A 20,908-nucleotide genomic window follows, 5' to 3' on the forward strand; every position below is an offset into this window, starting at 1 on the left:
GATTTTTGCTATTAGTTTGTACTAAAAAAATAAAATATCCCTATTTGAATTAAAAGCTAGAAATTTCTGATGTGTTTTCTCTTTTCTCTCTGTTCTCCTCTATTATTGCGGTATTCACTTTCACCAATCTGCAAAAAATGAGAAAAATAAAAAATGGATTGTCATAAGAGACAATAAGCATCTCTCCTCTATATTTACATCGCTTAATTCTGTGTTTTGATGGAGAAAAATTAAAAATGATAATAATAAAGAAGAAGTAAGAGATTTTACTTGATTCTTTTTTTAATGTATCCTTATACTAAATAATAGTTATCTATAATTTAAAATGATGAAATTAGCTAATACATGTCTCTATAACAATTTTGTGAAAACCATTTACATCAAATAAGCTTATAGAAAAAAAAAATGTCACAGTTTAAATCTCTAATTTTGCAATATCTATACTAGGGATAAAGTATGTTTAATATTTATCCTATGCACACATGCCTGAATCAACAAATCTGTTCCGTATATTTTTTCCAGATCCGTTGCTACCGCGTGCTTAACCATTTTTCAAGTCATTAAATCCTTAATTGTCATAAAATTAAAAAAACATATATTCATTTTCTTAAGAATAAGTTTATACAAAAAATAAGTAAAGTTTTAGAGGAAGAAGAGAAATAAGTGTACAAAAAAAACACCTACAGGGTAAATTATAAATTGAATCTTGATTCCCTTTCCCACCTTTGAACTCTACCGATGTGTGTATAATACAAGGCAGACGCGCTAGGTTCTACGTAATTATCATTAATTTTTACAATACCAAAAAAATTACCATTTTGAAAAAAGTTATTTTGCTCCCAATTTTTTACAGTAGACAACTTGATCCTTGTCTACGAATCCCATTTTTTACAGTCATTGCCCTTTTAAGCCAACTTTACTGCCTAATTCTTCGCTGTTCTTTCAATTTGGAATTTATTAAAACACTAATTAAATATAAAATAATGAAAAAAATACAATAATCCGAATGAGGGTAGCTCATTAGTAAAATGTATTTGCGAGGTTGATCATTCAGCAAATTTTAATCATCCACAACACAAACTCCAAATGCCTCTAAGCAGCTCCATTAATCATTTATTTAAATTTTTGTATTTGATATGAAAGAAAATGAAAAATTAAACCATATGAATTCAATTATCTAAATTTATTCTTTTTATGAAAAAAAGTGAAATTTATAAATGAATTCTATAAATTTAAACGATCCAAAATTTTATAATAAAATTATCCATCTTTTAATTTTTTTTAAATTATTATATTTAAAGATATTTTATAAAACAAACATAAATAAATTTTAAATTTATTTCAAACATGAAAAATTAATCTATAAATGAATTCTATCATTTCAATTCATTTATATCGAATAGAGGTTTAAAGACTCTATCGTCCCAAAACGTCAAAACGTTTTACATATTTTTAAACAAGTTTAGAGCTTTTATTCCATTTCTAAATCGATCAAGTCGTTTCCAGAAATGGCGCCTCTGCTTTCAAATTAAATCCAATTGACTTGCCCCACCATCAAATAGTGAGAGAGATAGAGCTGTTTTCAAAGAGCAACTGAAACCCTAGCAATTTCTAGAGAGAAAGGATGATTCTAAGAACTCCACCACCAAAGAGACCTAGAGATGATGGCAAAGCCATCGAAAGCTCACCGGTTGGTTCTGATCGGCGACTTGTCATTTACGAAGACCCTCCTGTTGTGGTCCAGCAACCAGAGTCCTCTCACGAACCTCAACCGTCCGATCACATGCTCTGCACCTATCAATGTCGCCAAATGGTACGCTTTGCGCTTTATGTTTTTGAATTGGACAAATTTGAATTTACATTGCTACATTTAGCTCTTCATGTATCTTTTTTACATATTACTTGAAATGACTAAAAAGGTTGATACATTAGGGTAATTGGAGACAGATAATTCAGAAGGAATATTCTGATGTTGGTAAAACTAACTAGGATTTCAAGGACTGGCCATTAAATTAAGTTTCACCTGCTACACGAGGATTTTTGGGGTTTTCTCTCGTTAAAGGTTTTGTCATTTATCAATTAGAGGTAAAAAAGGATAAGTGGTAAATTATAATCAGTATAAGGCTCTGAAGATACTTTGAGATTGAGGTTTGAAATAGGAATCATTAGTTTGGCCTCTTGTTAATGTTTAGAGTTTGAATGATCCAATGTCATCCCAATCAACCTCTTTTTTCTCTAATTCAATTCCAATTTAAACCTTGACCATTGCTATATAAAACCCATTTAATTTTTAAGGACCATAAAACGAAGAAGGTTGTGCTTTATACTTGCTATGATTCTTTTTTTTGTGTGTGTATAGATAGACACCTTGATTGTTTCTTTACTCTTATGTGAACGTAGTGTAGAGCATCCTTCCGAGCCTTAGTTTAGGGAAACCTTTGGAACTTAATTTTGAGCATCCTCTTGCTTCCTGATTGCTGGATATTTGAAGTTCTGATCCACAGCTTTGGGACTGCAGTGAACTGGAAATCAGGATTTTCTGTAGGGATGGACACCATGGCTAACATCTTGTAGCTTTTGTAATAGCGTTAATGGTGTCCATATAAGAATTGCATTGGAGTAGATTGATTTTTCTGGTTTCCAGTTCCAATACATGATTTTATTGGTACCATGGCACTCTTGTTGTTCTTGTAAACCTTAATGCATGAATCTATTCATTTACTTTTCTATGTTATTTATGAGAGAGAACTTTTCATCTTATTAAACATAATTGTAGGTTAAAGCAGATTTTCTGGATGCCTTGAGCAATGCAGAGAAACAAGTTCGTGATTATCAGTCCAAATTGGAGACTTTAAATGAGAACTTCTGCAAATCTGGTGGGTTACAAGAAGATGATAGTCCTGAGTTATATCTTAAAATTTGTCCTGGGTTCAACATCTGCTTGTCTACAAAATTTCAGTATATATTTTTTTTTATGCTTTTGGCTTAGGTTTGATGTAAATATCTCTTTTTGTTGATTTTGTTGATTTTAAATTGTTTTATGTTCCCCTAAAATTCCAATATTGAGAGCAAATATTTTGATATTTTTCCCCTCACCTTGAACGCCAAATGAATTTAGAGACAGACAGCAAAAGTACATGTGAGCTAAAATTCTATTTTCATAATCGTCATTTAAAAATTTGAATTTGTCACTTTAATTATGTCTCAGAGATTTCCATTGTTCGTTTTACGGTAACCATGGTAAGACGAATCTAATTATTATTTAGCTTTTAGGAATGGTATGTATTATTTCATACTTATGTGTTATCATTTTTGCAATCCTGTGACCACTAGTGGTAACTTGAGTGATATAAGTTCATGGTTATTACTGTTGAATCCGGTCATGGCATTTTTGGCTTGCACACGTGATTGCTTTTGAATTTATTATAATAAGTGCTATTAGTATTAGCTGATATCTGTATTGCTCAAATTATTCCTAATCCTTGCAGAAGCTGAGAGGAAAAAATTTCTAGATCAATTCTTATATGCTGAACAAGAACTTGCTGCTGCCAAAGGACGCGAACAGGCACTGCAGCAACAACTTTTAAAGGAGATAGATGATTCTCAGGAGAGGTTTAAGAAACAATTAGAATCATGTAATAAACTTGAGGTAGAGCTATTGCTAAAGAAATGGATAATATGTTTTCTTTCTTTTACCTGGGTATTTGTTTTCTTTTTGCTATGCTGTAATATGTTTAGCAATTTGACTTTCTTGTGCTTCCATTTATTCTTAGGTGAAGCTGGAAAATGAGAAGAACCTTCGAAAAAAAGCTGAATCCTCAGCAGCTTCTGCAGAAGAGAAAGCAAGTCTTTTGGAGGGGAAACTTGCCCACCTTTCTGAAAGCATAGAAAGGGAGAAAAAGCGCTTCAATAATGAGCTGGCACAGCTACAAAGAGATTCAAAGTTTTCTATTGCCAGGATAACTGCAGATGTAAGCTGAACTCGTGCATTCTTTACAATAATTCATGTGTAAGCCTCCATGTTTGTTAGCTAGTGGATTTGTATCTATTCTATGTAGCTTGAAAGAATGGAATCCAGAGCTAAAAGTGCTGAAGAAGAATCAGAGCTGCTAAAGGAGCAGCTGGAAAATCTGAAGTTGCAAATGAGTGAGGTGCTTTTTATACATGTATTTTTTGTTTTAAAGCTTTGATTCCTTTCCCCCTGTTTTTTCAATTGTCCTCTTGAAGCAGTATTGGTAAATAAGTTTATATTTCAAACATGGATGAGTTCACATGTGCTTGTGAAGCTTTAACATTAATGGCTATTTCTAGTTGGTACTGGAACTTGCTTGGTGCAAATCATGAATCTGTAATATTTTGCTTATGACAGAAATGAAGACTTAATCGGTTTCTCATTAAATGCTTCTGATTTTTCATCCAGTGCTTGCACCAGAAGAGTGAACTAGAGAAGAAATTATCAAGTTTCACAATTCAAGAAAGTTCTTCTACTGACAACAATATTTTGGTTAAACATCTACAGGAAGAACTCAGGAACTATGTAAGTTTTTACTTCCATTTGTTACTTCTCTTGTCTAATACTTTTTGTCCTTTAATTTATATACATAATGTTACATGTGCACACTCGGATTACAAAAGGTACAGACTAGAGCTGTCTTGCTGTTGTTGTCCTCTACTGTTCTTGTATGATTTAGTGAATTTTTGGCACTTTGTTGACTTTGCACTAAGGTAATGCATAGTCTGATTCTGGAGAAGTTTCAAGAAGTTTTCAAACTAAACTAGATATTGCTGTTTGTAGTTTAGACCAAACAGAAGGATTTAACTAGAGAAACTAAATGTAACTTAATTGAAATATTATGGTTTGATCTGGTTTTTAAAAAGGTTATTCATTTGGGAGCTTGATGAACACTATGATATGAAAAATTGTTTCTGATATTTATTCACAGTGAAGCAATGCTATTTGATGCTAATAATTTTCTCTTTAACTTTTCAATAGTAAAGTTTAGCTTCCAGTTGCACATTTACTTATCTGCTACAACTTATGCCCTCTTATATGTATGCTATGGTTGACTGCTGAATGTTTAAATTTCTGCCTCATAGTACCTTTGGCAGTTGATAAAACTACAATCAGCTTTTTTGGCATATACTTGGAAAAGTCTGTAGTGCGTGAAGTATGAAATAAGGCCTGGGTTGCAATGATAAGAGAATGCGCTTTGCAAATTGTCTACAGTAATGTCTTTAAGCACACCACAAAAAAGCTCTTTGACATTGGATTTCGGTATATATCAATCTCTAAAGGGCCAATGTTGGATGCATAATTGGCATATGGGTTAAAATAGAAATAACATATCTTGAAGCCTTTGACCATCAAGTTTTGGCTATTAAGCCCCTGAGAACTATTTGTCTACATTGACCCTTGAACTATTAATTTCAGTAACATTGAGGACTGATTTAACAGCTGTTAAACAACATGTATAACATGCATGGTTATGTTGTGTGAAGAAATGAAAAGATATGTACTTGAACAAATGACATTGAGCAAAGAGAATTTTCACATTGAAACCTAAAAAACAAAAAAAAGCTAAATTACTTTTCTTTTTAAATTAACTTAACTCATCTAAAGTAAATATAATTTCATAAATCTGAAAAGGGCAATTATTACTTAAAACACTTGAAAAACAGAAACCTAACGTCAAAAGCTACAAATAATAAAAAATCTCACAATCTAATTCTTTTTCCTTTTCTTCTTCAATATTAACTTAATAATTAAATCATTTTCAGTCCCAAAAAACCCTAACACTAAACACTGGCCACAGTGGCAAAACCCTTAAATAGTATCATGATAAGCCTAGAAATTCTCACTCGTCAATTTACAAATCCTCTTCTCAGGTAAAACCTTAGCCCCTATTTCTTCATAAAACTTAAATAACATTAACATTCCAATTAAGCACAACCCATTCCCATTTTCACTGCCTATGCCGCTACTATAGACAGCAACAACTGCCCCATCCATTTCTTCCTATAACACACTCTAACAAACAGATGCTCCACACAAAACCTTGGCTTGCCTAAAAAATTTGAGTAATTAGCAGAACAGATCCAGCAACCACAACGCTTTCTGGATCATTAATCCGATGATCAAGTTGGATTATACAATCAATAGACATGAAAATAGAGGAAAATAGGAAATGATTTTAGGCAGAGGGTTAGAGGAAACTTCTAGAAGGATAGTGAAAGAATGGAAAGGTGGAGTGTTAAAGAGAGGCAAAGACAGAAGATTTGGTTGGCAGCGAAGATATGAGTCAGCTGCTCGACTACAGCCATTTGGTGGACAAGCTTTTGTTCGTGATATATCATGTTAGTTGGTGATACTTGGTGCTGGAGATGAAGATGGGCTGAACCATTCTCTTTGGACCAATCTCTTAAACAGTAATATGCCTTTGCTTTAGTTGTTAACAGTAATCTGCATCTCTTTCTCCCTCCTTCAAATGTTGTTGGTGAAAATAGGAATCCTTGACTTCAATTGCTGTCGATGAAAATATTTAAAGAAAAAAAGAACACCAAATTCTAAGGTAAAACCCAACTAATTACTAATAGTTTTTATATTCTGATACAGCAAAAATTTAACGGCTAATTGAGCCGCTTATGACAGGTGTGAAATCAACCCTCAACATCATTGGAAATAACAGTTTGAGGGCTCAATATGGACAAATAGTTTTCGATGGGGTTAATAGCCAAAACTTGATAAATTTAGGGGCCTCAGGGTATGTTTTTCTAGTAAATTATTATAATAGGAGTTATACATGAAATTATAAATCATATTGCAAGATGCATGGGATGTTGCATTCTGGTGGGATCTTGAATATCAATATCTGTTGGGCAACCAACCAGTTCTAATTTTGGTTGTTGATTTATTTCACATCCTTTATGTTCATTATTTTTCGAACTTTTGTGTTATTACATGAAATCGGATCTCTTATAGTTATATGATATGTTTACTTTGACATATGATCAGGAGGCTGAAGTGAGAGAAGCAAGAAAATTGAAATCATCTTGTGAAAACATTGAGCTATTGAAGGAGAAATTATTGGAAGAGAAAGCCCGCAGAGAGAGGGCAGAGTCAGAGTTATCCAAATTGAAGGAATTTGAGCTAAATATGATGAAGTTGGAGGATGAGTTGTCTTCTTGGAAGTTGATGATTAAAGACATCCCTGATGTGTCATGTTGTGATGATATACCTGTTAAGTTTGCTGCTTTACAGAAGTATGTGGCTAACCTTAAGTTGATACTAGCATGGCTTCATCATTAAAAGGCTGTTTTGATGAGGTCACCATTTTTATATTTTAGTATAATGCTAGATTTTTTCCCTTGTAATCAAGTAAAGATTTTCTAATCTAGCTTTACAATTAAAAATAGACATCTACTTTTCTTAGTTAGTCAACCAAAAAAAAACAAGCTTTATTAAACTCTATAAAAATTTGGCAATAGTAGTCTAATTGAAACAAAATGAAGCAAACTGATTTAATTGCTAGAAATTGAAACTTAGTGACCACTCTGAAATTAACTGATAAATTCAATGACAAAGGTTGAAATTTTCTAGTGCCAGTTATTCTTGGTAAAGCTAGATGCTTTTTGGTGGAATATGCTTTTTTCTTTGAATAACATATGGTATAAGCTCTCAAAGCTACACATCAATTTCTCTATTATTGGGAAGTTAAAAATTGCTTAAGTTTACAGGAAAAGCTTGAATGATTAATTTTCTTTACTCATTTTAGTTCTTCTCCAACATTGAGATTTCTGTTCAATGCAGAGAAGTAATTGATAACATGATGAAGGTAGGTGAGGCAAATGGACGTTTGAAACAAATGGAGGTGGCTCTGGACGCTGCCCAACTTGGCAAACAAATTGCTGAAACTGAGGTGGCATTGTCCAAGGAGAAGGCAGAAAGCTTGAAACTGGAGCTCAATAGGATAGAAATGATGGTAAGTGTTGGTTTAGTCAGTTTCAATATTTAGGGAATCTCAATTTTCTTACTTTTGATAGATTTTGATTTGACTTTACTGCGTCATCTGTAAATTGGAGATATTACCAATTTAGTGGGTTTCCTTTTATTCTCTGTAGTACTTTTGAGCAATAGTAGCTCCTTTAGGGGAGTTGTTATCAACCAGAAGCTGCATCTGGTTCAAAGATTAAGAAGGCTTAATCTTTCCTATGGTGTTAAGAGGAATATCAAGTTTGTTACTCGAGTTAGTTGGAGAACTAAACTCTGATTGTTTCTTCTGTATTACTTTTGTGCTTCATCCTTTGTTTTTTCTTTCCCCTCCCCTGAGGCATTTCTTAGTACTTAATGTTTTGTGCCTCTTTCTACTTTCGTCCAACCTATTATCAATGTAAGCGTGAGAGATGAAGTTGTGGGGAAAAGTGTTAGCAGCTGCTTTCCCATTTTCTCTTCGTTCTGATAATCTGATTCTTCATTTTATAGCTGTACATGGAGTTGGATAGTCTTATTTTTTAAAATATTAACTCTTTATGATTTTGAGATTACCATTCTGATGCTTGGCATAGTGATTTTTGTTTTCTTTTTCCACCTCTTGCTTTTTATGTGTTGTAGAAGGGCTTTCTGTGTTAGCCCTCTGGTGTTTACATTCATACAGGGTGATAAATGTAGAGGAACATTGTTCCATTGTTGTTTAACTATTTAAGATGATGATATTTTTTACTTAATATTGATTTCCAAGAATTTGTATATATTTTCTTTACAAATATGGATGATGAATTGCAGCTTTCTGCTGTTACTGAAGAGCGAGACAGGTTGAAAAGTATTGTTAATGAAGTGAGGAGGTCAAAGAATGAACAAGCAGGGGATGGAGCAGCCACTGGAACTCTGCTTCAGGTCCTTTTTCCCCCCTTCCCTCTTTTTCTCTTCTCTTGAAAAGTGTTCTGATCTTTCCTGGCAGTCATTTGTACTTTGTTTTTTATTTGCAGGAGCTTGAATCATCTCTTGCAAAGAAGGATTGTTTAATTAAAGAATTGCAGAGTAATTTACAACAACAAAAAGAAGTGAATAATCATCAATTTGATGAAATAAAGCTGCTCAATGACAGGCTGAACAATGAAGCCAAAAGAATTAAGTCAATGGAACGGGAGAGTGATCGGCTTCGTTCAGAGATTTCTCTATTAGAGTCCAAGGTATGTTTACTGATACTCTGAGAATCACTGGCTTCTGACCTTCGGCATTGAATTCACAGCATAGTGGTTCTACATGACCATCTCCTTCATGAGCCTTTTCTTTCAATCCCTCTCTATGCAGTTCACTGTTTGTTGGCAGTTATAAACTCTTACAAACAATTAAGTGGCTGAAGAATAAGTTAGCTTTTCTTCAAGTAGTTTGACACTGAATTTTCTTTTTTATGTTGACATACTTAAACATATTATATCGATTGATAAACCATTGTGAATTTGTGAGAAAGGTAATTCGCACTGGCCATCCCTATATGTTTTATCATTTTGGTGATTGGCAATTTGGCATTGGCACTTAAATGCTTGGTTTCTGTAAAATTACTACTGTGCTCGTTAAGTACTTATCTCCTAAATTACTTACAAAGTTCTGTAGAAATTCTGATGGGGAGAAAAAGGATGTTTTTTTTTTTTTTTTTTTTGGGGGGGGGGGGGGGGTGGTTTCATTTGAGATTAAGAAGCATGGGGATTGTCTAATTTTTCTGGCAAAGTTTTCCTATAGATGAACTTGCTTTGTCACATTGTTTTGTACATACACTGATATCAATTTGAATGTGTCCTAGCTGTTCTGAAATCTTTGACATCCATCCCCTTTTTCAGTACGAAAGGGTACCAAAGAAGTGTGGTTTCTTTTTGCTGAGGGTGGTCATTACTGATGAGTGATGACGTGTTCAGTTAGGAAAATCTTCCATTAGTTTCTTTCTCAATCTCTTAAGCAATTTTAATTTTACATATCTTTAATATAACAAACATGAGAGGACCCCCTTTGTTTCTGCTTTGAATGAGCAGTTGTTTGGATGTCTGTGTTTTTTCTTTTAAACTTGTTAATAACGTTAAGCATCATTTACGTGTGCCAAAAGAAGCTTGAAAAGAATGGTATAAAAACTAATATTGTTTGAATTGCTTCTTCCTCTTAATTTTGGACAATTATTGGTATTGGCTAATTTTTAGGATGCAGTTTGATTTATAATTTCTTCTCTTTTCTAGATAGTTCTCTAATAATTTTTTTTTTTAAAAATAAATAATGCTTTTGGTTTACTTTTTGTGGTTTGGACTTTGTACTTGGAGCCACACAGGATAGGTTTTGGACTCGGATGGCTTACTAGATTAAGGATGCTTTATGTAATTGGTGAAGTTGATCCTTGCCCTCTGTTTGATGCTCAAGGAATCCTTGCCAGAGTAATTGTTGAGCGACAACCCCTAGTAATACTGCCTGAAATTTGTTTAAGGCTGTATTAGGATTCTGTACTGCATGAGGGCTGATGGTTGACTTTTGTGTTCGGTGAATCAAATGCCTAACTGAATGGGTCCTGAACTTCAACTAAGGTTTTATTTCTGCTTCCATATTTCTGTAAGCTACCCAGCTTATGGGTCTACCTTCCAACTGATGGTAGTTCGAGTGGTGGCGTCAGGGTCATTATTCTGATAGTTACTCTGTCTGGATGTATTTTTCCTCTTGTTTGAAAAAATTACTCCATCTACATAATTGAGTAATTTTTTGAGTGCCCATGGGGGGATTTAGCACTCTTGTAAAATGAGTCGTTGCCATCAAAGATGATACTTTTAGTCACGTGTAATCTCTCTCTTTCCCCACCTTCACCTCTTTATAATTTCAAATTATTGCTAATTTCATGTGGTTTGTTTATGGGCATCAGAAAGATGAAAATCAGGTTAAGTGACAAAAAGTTCTGTTGGTTTTTCTGTTGTATCATTTGAAAACGTGAACATCTTGTTTTAATGTTTTTATTGTTCTCTTTCTACTTTTTATGTTATTGAGATTCGATGGGGCAAGAAAATATTTGTTAAGGTTACTGTGTCCTTCACATCACTGTTGTTTTCCTTCACAGCTAGGCCATGGTGACTATTCTGCTGCAAATACAAAAGTATTAAGGATGGTGAATACCCTTGCTGTTGACAATGATGCTAAACAAACTATAGAGGCTTTACGTACTGAATTGCAGAAGACAAAGGAGAAGTTACAGGCTGTTGAAGAATTAAAGAGCCAGTCAGGTATCCGGCATGCTGTAATTCTTTTTTTTCTAATTTATTTATTTTGCCCTCAAGTTTGGCTCTCTGTTCAATATTTTTCATTCTCTATTGCTTTTGTGGCGAAATCTATTATTTACCCGTAAGCTGTTGGCTTGTAAAAGTTATAGTACTACAAAAGCCTGTGTTACCGAGGCTTCAATTCTGATGCTTCTGTCTTTAACCCTTGCTAAGTGACTTCTATGAATGAATCTGTGTTAAAAAAGGATCTCAATGGAGGCTCCTTCAGTATCATGCCTGACCACACCTGCTGATAACTTTGACCAATGGCTTCTTCTGTTAAGCTTAATGAATTGCTGCTAATAATTTTCTAACACTTGCATGATTTAGGTGTAATGTTCAATATTTTGCTGTTGCTGTTTACTGTTTAAGATTTTTAAGGGCTCTTTACAGCATATGCAGAATCGTATTATCCATATATAAACATTAAACAGGTCATATTTAAGCTAATAGTTCATATTTAGTGAAATTCTAACATCTATCTGTTTGATGGGCTTCATACCCTCTAAAAATCATATGAATGTTTGAGAGGGGAGTTTAGCTTTTCCGATTAGAGGTCTCACGGCCAAAACGAATCAAGTAGGTATAGTTGATACAGTGGAGCTTCTCTATTTATCCTGCTCTTGACATCTTTTGCGTGCACCAAGCACTATATTTCTTCTTTTATTGTTCTGCTTTATCAGTTCACTGCAAGTTTTGAAAATTGCATACCATATATGTTGTTGGGATGCAGGATGCAGCCATATAGTTTACCATTTTGCTTCCAGGCTCTGTATAGGCTTCTTAATGAAAATAAAATTTCTAATCAAATTCTATGTTATTATTTTGTTGCTTTAAAGTTTCTGTAGCTTAACTTTCAGTGGTATACCGACTTCAACACTTTTCTAATTGTATCATTTGTCCAGGTGATGCTGGAAAGCTGGTGGACTCCTATATATCTGGGAAGATCACTCAACTAAAAGAACAAATTGCAACGCTTGAAAAGCGTGAAGAAAGGTGATTGTTTATGCAAAGAAAGGCGTTGATCAAAATATTGCAACAGTTGCATTTTTCAACTGTGATTGTTTTTTTAATAAATATTATACTACTAAATCATTCAGTTTATCCAATGAACAGATACAAGACTGTTTTTGCTGATAGAATTTCAGTTTTTAGGAGGGCTTGTTGCGAACTGTTTGGTTACAAGGTATATATCTACGTTTTGTAGTGCTTGTAATGTCGTTTCTTTACACTTGTTTTAGGCTACTGATATTGAAATGGGTTTGGCCTTTATACTCTGCATTGAACTAATGGAAATTCTCTTCATTGTTCAGTGCGTGTTAACATGCATAAGTAATTGTTAGAAGCATGAGTTCTAATGCTTTTCATTCATAACAAGGTTGTTATAATGGAGTATAAAATTGTTTATTCTTTTGCCTTGATCACATTTTACAGATTGTAATGGATGAACACCATCGTTCTAATGGGATCCCAGTAACCCGTTTTACCCTTCAATCTATCTATGCTCAGAGTGATGATGAGAAGCTTGAATTTGAATATGAATCAGGAAATACAAACATTTTGGTAAGATAGTGAAATATTTTGACTGTAACAGAAAATAGAAAGCATATGAAATCACCATGGCATGCTAAGAAGTTTAAACTATTTTTTCAATTGTAACAGGCAAATGCTTACACATCTCAGCTTGAGATATCTCGTCAGGTATGGAGACTTTTCTACTATGTGTGTGTGTGTGGAGTTAGAACCATAGAGACACTGCACTGCACATATATCCTTCCTGAATTATAAAAAATTATTAGTTGGGACAGGATTGCCAGTTAATAAGCTGAGCTGGCAGTTCGATCCAGGAACCAGTCAACAAAAAGAAAGGCAGTTCAATGTGTTAGGTGAAATCAACAATAGCAGAGATCTTGTTTTGGGCCTTGTGGATGAAAGTGAAAAATTCCCTGCTTTCTTTTTACAGATTTCATTTGAAAATCAAAGGCAAGAAAATCCTTCAGGAACCTTTTTTGTTCTCTGATGCTTGTTCAACTCATCTCATTAATATGATTCTTCCTTGTTTGGGGAAAAAAAACCCTTCCTCATGAAAAAAATTAACTTAACTTTAAATTACTTTGGTTCAAAACCAAAGTCACAGATACAATTTGATGTTTGGGAAGTTATTGGTTTTGTCCTTTAATGTTTGTCCTCTTCTTGGGATTTAAACTGCAAAAATTCTCTGAACTATATCACTTGTTGCAAAATCACCCTAAAATATCTTTGTACCTCGGGCATCCCCATTTTCAAACTTAGATATATTAGCACCCTTGTTATAAAATCAAACCATGAAAAAGACCTAAATGATATTTAATGTGGGACCCATAACTTGACCTTGGGTTAGTTTAACTCAAGGAAACCAAAACTCACAGTTTTGCTTCAAATTTGATTTAACCCAAATAGATCAATATCTTCAATGATCGTTCTTTCCTTTTGGCTTTGCCCAGATCATGAAATCACTCCCTTTCTCTCTATCGCTCTCGAACAGCAAGTCTTCCAGCAACACTACAAACTTTGTTGGATTGAGGGATTTCTTTTCTATTTGAAGACTTAGGAAGCCCAATTATAAACTCATCTGCCTCTTATGGAGTCTCAGTTATCATACAAAAAAATTAAGAATAATTATATTAAAATCATTATGTGTTATTAGCGAGAAATCTACATCTCATCTTTTGCAATTTCAAGAAGCTCAAGCTCAAGCTTTTGTCCATGCGACTCCAAAATCTAAAATAACTAAAGCAAATCAAAAATTAATTTGAATCAAATAAAAACAATATAAAATAAAAAAATAGCAAACTGATTACCGTTAGAGGATGAAAGGACTAGCCTTTGTTGAGGGCTGTAGATTTAATGTGGGAAAATATTTTTTCTATATTTGATTCATCAATAGGGACACATATATATACACATACAAGATACTATAAACCTATTAGGAATCTAACTCCTAATAGAGTTCTATTTACAACTAATCCTTAACACTCCCCCTCAAGTTGGAGCATAGATGTTAATCATGCCCAACTTGTTACAAAGATAGTCCACCCGAGGTCTATTTAGAGCTTTGGTAAAGATATCTCCTAACTGTTCACTTGTTTTAACATGTGCTGTAGAGATAACACCCTGTTGTATCTTTTCACGAATGAAATGACAATCAATCTCGATATGTTTTGTTCGTTCATGGAATACTGGATTTGACGCAATGTGAAGAGCAGCTTGATTATCACACCATAACTTTGCAGGCAAGGATGACTTGAAGCCAATTTCCTCTAACAACTGACGAATCCAAATTAATTCACAAGCAGATTGTGCCATAGCTCGATATTCTGATTCAGCACTCGATCGTGAGACTACATTTTGTTTCTTGCTCCTCCATGATATCAAGTTTCCACCTACAAAGACACAATATCCTGAAGTTGATCTTCTATCAACCTTCGAACCTGCCCAATCCGCATCTGAAAAACATTCAATGTTCAAATGCCTATGATTACTGTAAAGCAGGCCACGACCTGGATTACCTTTCAAGTAGCACAAAATTTGTCCCAAAGCTTCCCAATGGATAACAGTAGGAGAAGACATAAACTGGCTCAAGACGCTCACAGAGTAAGCAATATCTGGACGTGTTACGGTAAGATAATTCAATTTGCCCACTAACCTTCTATACATCTCAGGATCATCAAATAACTCACCACCAATTGAAAGTTGCAAATTTGGAGTCATTGGAGCACTGCATGGCTTGGCACCCAATTTTCCAGTTTCCTTCAGTAAGTCAAGGACATACTTCCTTTGAGATAAGAAGATGCCTCTCTTACACCTAGATACTTCAATACCCAAAAAATACTTCAACAATCCTAAGTCTTTTGTCTGGAACTGGGTCTGGAGAAATGACTTGAGTGATGTAATGCCGGCTGAATCACTCCCTGTAATAACAATGTCATCAACATAAACCACAAGTAGAATCAAACCAGTCTTAGTACTTCTGAAAAATACAGAATGATCAGAAGTACTCTTCTGCATGCCAAATTGATGTACCACATTGCAAAATCTACCAAACCAAGCTCGAGGACTCTGTTTTAGGCCATAAAGAGATTTTCGAAGTTTACACACTTTACCCGACTCCCCCTGAGCAACAAAGCCTGGTGGTTGCTCCATGTAAACTTCCTCCTGAAGATCCCCATGAAGAAAGGCATTCTTAACGTCCAGCTGATGTAAAGGCCAGTCAAAAGTAGCTGCTAATGAAATAAATAAACGAACAAAAGACAATTTGGCAACAGGAGAAAAAGTATCAGAATAATCCAGGCCATAGATCTGAGAATAGCCCTTTGCAACCAATCGAGCCTTGAGACGAGCAACAGTCCCATCATGATTCACTTTAACGGTGAAAACCCACTTACAACCAATAGCTTTCTTACCTGCCGGGAGAGGCACAAGATCCCAAGTACCATTAGTATCTAAGGCAGCCATCTCCTCTTTCATTGCTGCACACCAACCAGGATGGGACAAAGCTTGGACAACAGTTTTAGGAATAGAGACAGAGTCTAAGTTACTTACAAAACAACGAGATGAAGAAGAAAGATGATCATAATTAACAAAAGAGGAAATAGGGTAGGTACACTTGCGTTTACCTTTTCGAAGAGCAATGGGAAGGTCAAGGTCTGACTGGGGAGTGGATGGGTTAATTAATCATTGTGAGTTTGTTAAAGAATTAATGGATTATCTTGAATTTTTGTACTCGGGAAAAGGTAATCTGTCTCGTATGTATGAAGTCTGCAAGGGATTTTATCGGGCCGACCAGCAAGATAAGCCCCTTACAACTTACTTCATGGAATTTAAGAAGATTTACGAGGAACTTAATGTTTTAATGCCTTTTAGTCCTGATGTTAAGGTTCAACAGACGCAGCGAGAACAAATGGCTGTGATGAGTTTTCTTGCAGGTCTTGCTCCAGTATTTGAAAATGCCAAATCACAAGTTCTTTTAGGCAGTGATGTTACCTCTCTTCAGGAGACTTTTGCTAGATTGCTACGTACTGAAGGTTCTCATACACCTTCCCCCTCTGATAATAGTGCCCTTGTGAGTTGTAATCAGGTAGCTAGACAGCCAGGACATAGAGGAAGAGGAGGAAATAACCGCAGTAATGGACCAATCACTCGGGAGACAAACATTCTTATCTGCCATTATTGTCATGAACCTGGTCACACTAAACGGTATTGCAAGAAACTAATAAATAAGCCACCAAGGGTAAATATGGCACATCAAGATTATGCAGTTACTTCTTCTGACAACAATGTAACAATTTCTGCTGCGGAGTATGCTGAGCTCTCTAGATACCTTTCCTCTAAGTCTACTGACTCCTCAATTGCTGCTGCTGCCAACTCAGGTACTCCTCCTTCCTGTCTTATGTCTACATCATCAGAGTGGATCATTGATTCTGGTTGCACCGATCACATGACAGGTAACCCTAGTCTCTTATCCTCATTAAAAGAACCTAAACAATTTAATCGTCATGTTACTTTAGCTGATGGGTCCACATCTCCTGTCAAGTGTATTGGCACCGCCAATCCCATTCCATCTCTTCCATTGTCTTCTGTTTTTTGTTTGCCTCGTTTTTCGTTTAATCTATTATCTGTTAGCAAAATTACTCGTATGCTGAATTGTTGTGTCAAATTTTATCCTACATATTGTGTGTTTCAGGATCTTTTGACGAAGCGGATTATTGGTAGAGGACGTGAGTCTGGTGGCCTTTATCTTCTGGATGAACACGTTTCATTATCTCTGGCTTGTGCTGGTGCTCTATCTCCTCTTGAGGTTCATTGTCGTTTGGGTCATCCGTCATTGTCTACTTTAAAGAAGTTGTGTCCGCAGTTTCAGTCTTTATCAAGTTTAGAATGTGAATCTTGTCAATTTGCCAAACATCATCGTTTACCTTTAGTTCCTCGAGTCAATAAACGGGTTTCATCCCCTTTTGAGTTAGTTCATTCTGATGTTTGGGGTCCATGTCCTGTTATTTCTAAAACTGGCTTTCGGTATTTTGTAACTTTTGTAAATGATTATTCTCGTGTTACTTGGTTATTTTTAATGAAAACTCGTTCTGAGATATTCTCTATTTTCTGTTCTTTTTGTGCTGAAATTAAAACTCAATTTAATACTTTTGTTCGCATATTGCACAGTGATAATGCTAAAGAATACCTATCTAGTTCCTTCCAATCTTATATGTCACAAAATGGTATTCTCCATCAAACATCTTGTGTTGATACTCCTCAAAATGGGGTTGCAGAAAGAAAGAATCGACATCTTCTTGAGGTTGCTAGGGCACTTTTATTCCAAATGAAGGTCCCTAAACATTTTTGGGCTGATGCTGTCTCTACTGCATGTTTTTTTATTAATCGCATGCCTTCTTCTGTGCTTAATGGTGCAATTCCTTATAATATCTTGTTTCCTTCTAAACTTCTATTCCCCATTAAACCTCGTATTTTTGGTTGTACTTGTTTTGTTCGTGATGTTCGTCCACAGGTTTCCAAATTAGATCCAAAGTCCCTTCGTTGTGTTTTCCTTGGGTATTCTCGGCATCAAAAAGGGTATCGTTGTTTCTCTCCTGATCTTGACCGTTATCTTATTTCTGCAGATGTCACATTTTTTGAGAATACTCCATTTTTTCCTTCTTCTATATATAAGAGTGAGGGGGAGGATGATGACCTTTTAATCTATGCTATCCGGCAAGTTCATAACTCTCCTGCTACTGCTCATATTCCTGACCTTGCTCCTGCTCCTACTCCAGTGTCTGCTGCTCCTATTCCTGCTCCTGCACCAACGTCTACACGCCCTCGTTTTGAACAGGTTTATTCCAGGAGACCAGGACCTCTTGACTCACTTCCTCCACCTGCCGTTTCAACAGAAGATCCGGTTCTCTCCACTCAACCTGAGCCTGTACCATCCAAACAGCAGTAGCAAAAAAAACAAAGAAAGCGCCTACCAGATGCTGCCGGAACCGAAAACTAACCACTGGAAAAGAATCAGGACGTCGAGTCGATCCTGGGAGACGAAATCCGGTCACCGGAAACTGTCGGACGCGCCTCCACTCGCCGGCGCGTGAGATGACGTCCGATTCTTTCGGCGGCGCGTGAAACACACTCGCCGGTCTTCAGGTCACCGGATTTGGTGGAGACGCCGATCGGAGGTCACTCTTCCTCCCTTGGGTGGCGGTGAGACAAAAGCAAACGCCTAGGTAGGAGACGTAGACTGACAGGCGCGAATCTGAGTTGTCGCCCGTCGCCAAAAACGTCAACGTAGAAACCGGAAGAAAAAAAAAAAATGCTAACGAGCCAAAGGCTCTGATACCATGTAGATTTAATGTGGGAAAATATTTTTTCTATATTTGATTCATCAATAGGGACACATATATATACACATACAAGATACTATAAACCTATTAGGAATCTAACTCCTAATAGAGTTCTATTTAAAACTAATCCTTAACAAGGGCAAAGCCAGTGCGAGACAATCTCAAGTCTATACCTGCACTGAAACCTGCCTCTCCACTATGAATCGCTCTCTCGACGAAGGGCATCTGGGGAAATTTCTTTTATAAACAACACTGCCCTTAACTATGGTTATGATTTTAGCTTTGAAAGAATTATGGGTGAAGCAAAACAATGAGTTTTGGCTCTCTCGGGTTAAACTAACACAAGGTCAAGCTGTTGGTCCCATATTAAATATCATTTTAGTCCTTTTCATGGTCTGATTTTAAAATTAGGGTGCTAATATATCCAAGTTTCCAAATGAGGGTGCCCGGGGTATAAAGGCCATTTTGGGGTGATTTTGCAACAATTCTTATAGTTCGGAGTATTTTTGTGCCCTTAACTATGGTTATGATTTTAGCTTTGAAAGAATTATGGGTGAAGCAAAACAATGAGTTTTGGCTCTCTCGGGTTAAACTAACACAAGGTCAAGCTGTTGGTCCCATATTAAATATCATTTTAGTCCTTTTCATGGTCTGATTTTAAAATTAGGGTGCTAATATATCCAAGTTTCCAAATGAGGGTGCCCGGGGTATAAAGGCCATTTTGGGGTGATTTTGCAACAATTCTTATAGTTCGGAGTATTTTTGTGGTTTAAGCCTCTTCTTGGTCAAAATCTGATTGTTACCTCTAATAATGTCATATAGGTACAATAGAAAATCAAGGCCACAAAAGGACAAGTTTGTCCTTGATCTTTAATCCAAGTTTTGTAATGTGGTATAAATGGACAATTTCTAATGACATAGAGAGAGACGGTAGAAAAACCCAGATAAAGAGCTACAAGAATGCCAAACATCTGCATTATTTTTTTAATTAACTTTCAGTGAGAGAATTAACTTGCTATCGGTCACTCTTTTACTTGGCTGATTGCTTAACTTAATTTCTCCTGAATTATGCTTTTTGTGTGTTTGTTTCTCAAGTTACTTGAAAAATTGCTTGCCTGTGTTGCTGGTGAATTGTACTAATCCATAGCCTGACTTTTACAGGTTGATATATTTATTCATAAGATGAATTCTATCCCAGCTTTCACAGCCAACTTGACAGTGGAAACTTTCAACAAAAGAACTCTATCTTGATAGAAAATCAAAATAACCAGATGGTCCCGGTTTCTCATATGTTGTTAGAATCTGCATATTTTTTTAGTGATTCCCTTTCCCAGTTGATGTGCTATCAGCTTAGCATCATATCGCTGCTGAAGAGAGATTTGGTGTTTTTTAGTATTTACAGCTGAAATGAACTGCTGAAAATGTCTTATTTTGGAATTCCAAGTCGATAATTCTCTCAGCACTGCAGTTCTTTTGATGAATATAATGTTGATAAATAAAATATTTAGTTACTACTAATTCTCTCTAGCACTTTTGAATTGGAATATGTAGTTCATTATTTCATATTTTAGTGTCCTTGCAACTCTGTCGAGTCGCCTTCATATTTGAGCTTAGTTGTGTCAAATTATGCTTGCACCTTTGTAATGGAGGCAGGTGAAAAAGAACGAGAAGTGGGGATGGTGGAGAAATTAAGCTGCTTTACTATTGAACCGTTCCTTTTGGTCTTGTAACTCTTTTAATCTCACATCATGGACTATTATTCTATGAAGTGCTGTGCTGAAATAGTAGTAACCTACCATCTCCACCATAATTATTCACTTGTACTTTCTATTTGAATCCTCATCTTATGTTTCAACCTTTTAAGCTGTGTGCTGTGGATTGAGTATACGTTTGATGTGATGACCTGGAGGTATCAATGCCACAAATGATGTTTGTTAGTGGATGAGATAGACAAGAAAAAGCCTCAAAAGTCGGTTAAAAAGTCGTTTCTAGTGCCGCTTTCTTCGCAGTGGAGATGGACCTGAACTCCTAATCTCTCTAGCTTAATTTCTTAATTTGACTTAATTGAAATTTCTGTGTATGCAAGTCAGATTCACTTCTATTTATGTAATGCTGGTTTCAACTTTCAATGGCTAGTAGCTAATGAAGAAGTATGAGCTGACTTTTCTTTTGATGATGGTTAGTGCTAATTGTTTGAGTGATCATATATACATATATACACACTCTGTTTTATGAAGTTGAAAAAAAAAAAAAAAAAA

The 20,908-nt window shown here is 35.4% G+C and overlaps 1 protein-coding gene and 1 pseudogene across 3 annotated transcripts; one reads left to right on the forward strand and one right to left on the reverse strand.

Annotated features, from left to right (window-relative positions):
• Positions 1-1,450: 1,450 nt before the first annotated feature.
• MAD1 (mitotic checkpoint family protein) lies at positions 1,451-20,274 on the forward strand. 3 transcript variants are annotated; one of them, XM_037635245.2, is made up of 17 exons: positions 1,451-1,813; positions 2,777-2,876; positions 3,489-3,649; positions 3,774-3,971; positions 4,059-4,151; positions 4,421-4,537; positions 7,013-7,260; positions 7,808-7,979; positions 8,780-8,890; positions 8,983-9,186; positions 11,082-11,244; positions 12,186-12,276; positions 12,397-12,466; positions 12,715-12,843; positions 12,943-12,981; positions 13,118-13,263; positions 19,812-20,274. In XM_037635245.2, exons 1-17 carry the CDS (start codon positions 1,625-1,627, stop codon positions 19,834-19,836), a joined length of 2,256 nt encoding a protein of 751 aa, XP_037491173.1. In that variant the 5' UTR covers positions 1,451-1,624; the 3' UTR covers positions 19,837-20,274. The 3 variants fall into 3 exon arrangements, with proteins under 3 accessions (XP_037491173.1, XP_012066759.1, XP_012066758.1); XM_012211369.4 differs by lacking the exon at positions 19,812-20,274 and having other exon boundaries at positions 1,453-1,813; positions 13,080-13,124; XM_012211368.4 differs by lacking the exon at positions 13,118-13,263 and having other exon boundaries at positions 1,456-1,813.
• LOC110009044 (GCN5-related N-acetyltransferase 8 pseudogene) lies at positions 5,664-6,354 on the reverse strand (annotated as a pseudogene).
• Positions 20,275-20,908: the final 634 nt, after the last annotated feature.

This window comes from Jatropha curcas, chromosome 6, assembly GCF_041381405.1.
Source record: "Jatropha curcas cultivar XTBG-Jc1 chromosome 6, XTBG_Jcur_1.0, whole genome shotgun sequence".
In the NCBI taxonomy this organism is placed as follows: domain Eukaryota; kingdom Viridiplantae; phylum Streptophyta; class Magnoliopsida; order Malpighiales; family Euphorbiaceae; genus Jatropha; species Jatropha curcas.

What these genes read in the sequence shown, in the direction of transcription:
- MAD1 (XM_037635245.2), top strand. Translation starts at nt 1,625, where the DNA reads ATGATTCTAAGAACTCCACCACCAAAGAGACCTAGAGATGATGGCAAA. An exon ending in AGAATTAAAGAGCCAGTCAG is followed by an intron (nt 11,245 to 12,185) that starts GTATCCGGCATG and finishes TCATTTGTCCAG; the next exon opens with GTGATGCTGGAAAGCTGGTG. An exon ending in CAGGAAATACAAACATTTTG is followed by an intron (nt 12,844 to 12,942) that starts GTAAGATAGTGA and finishes CAATTGTAACAG; the next exon opens with GCAAATGCTTACACATCTCA.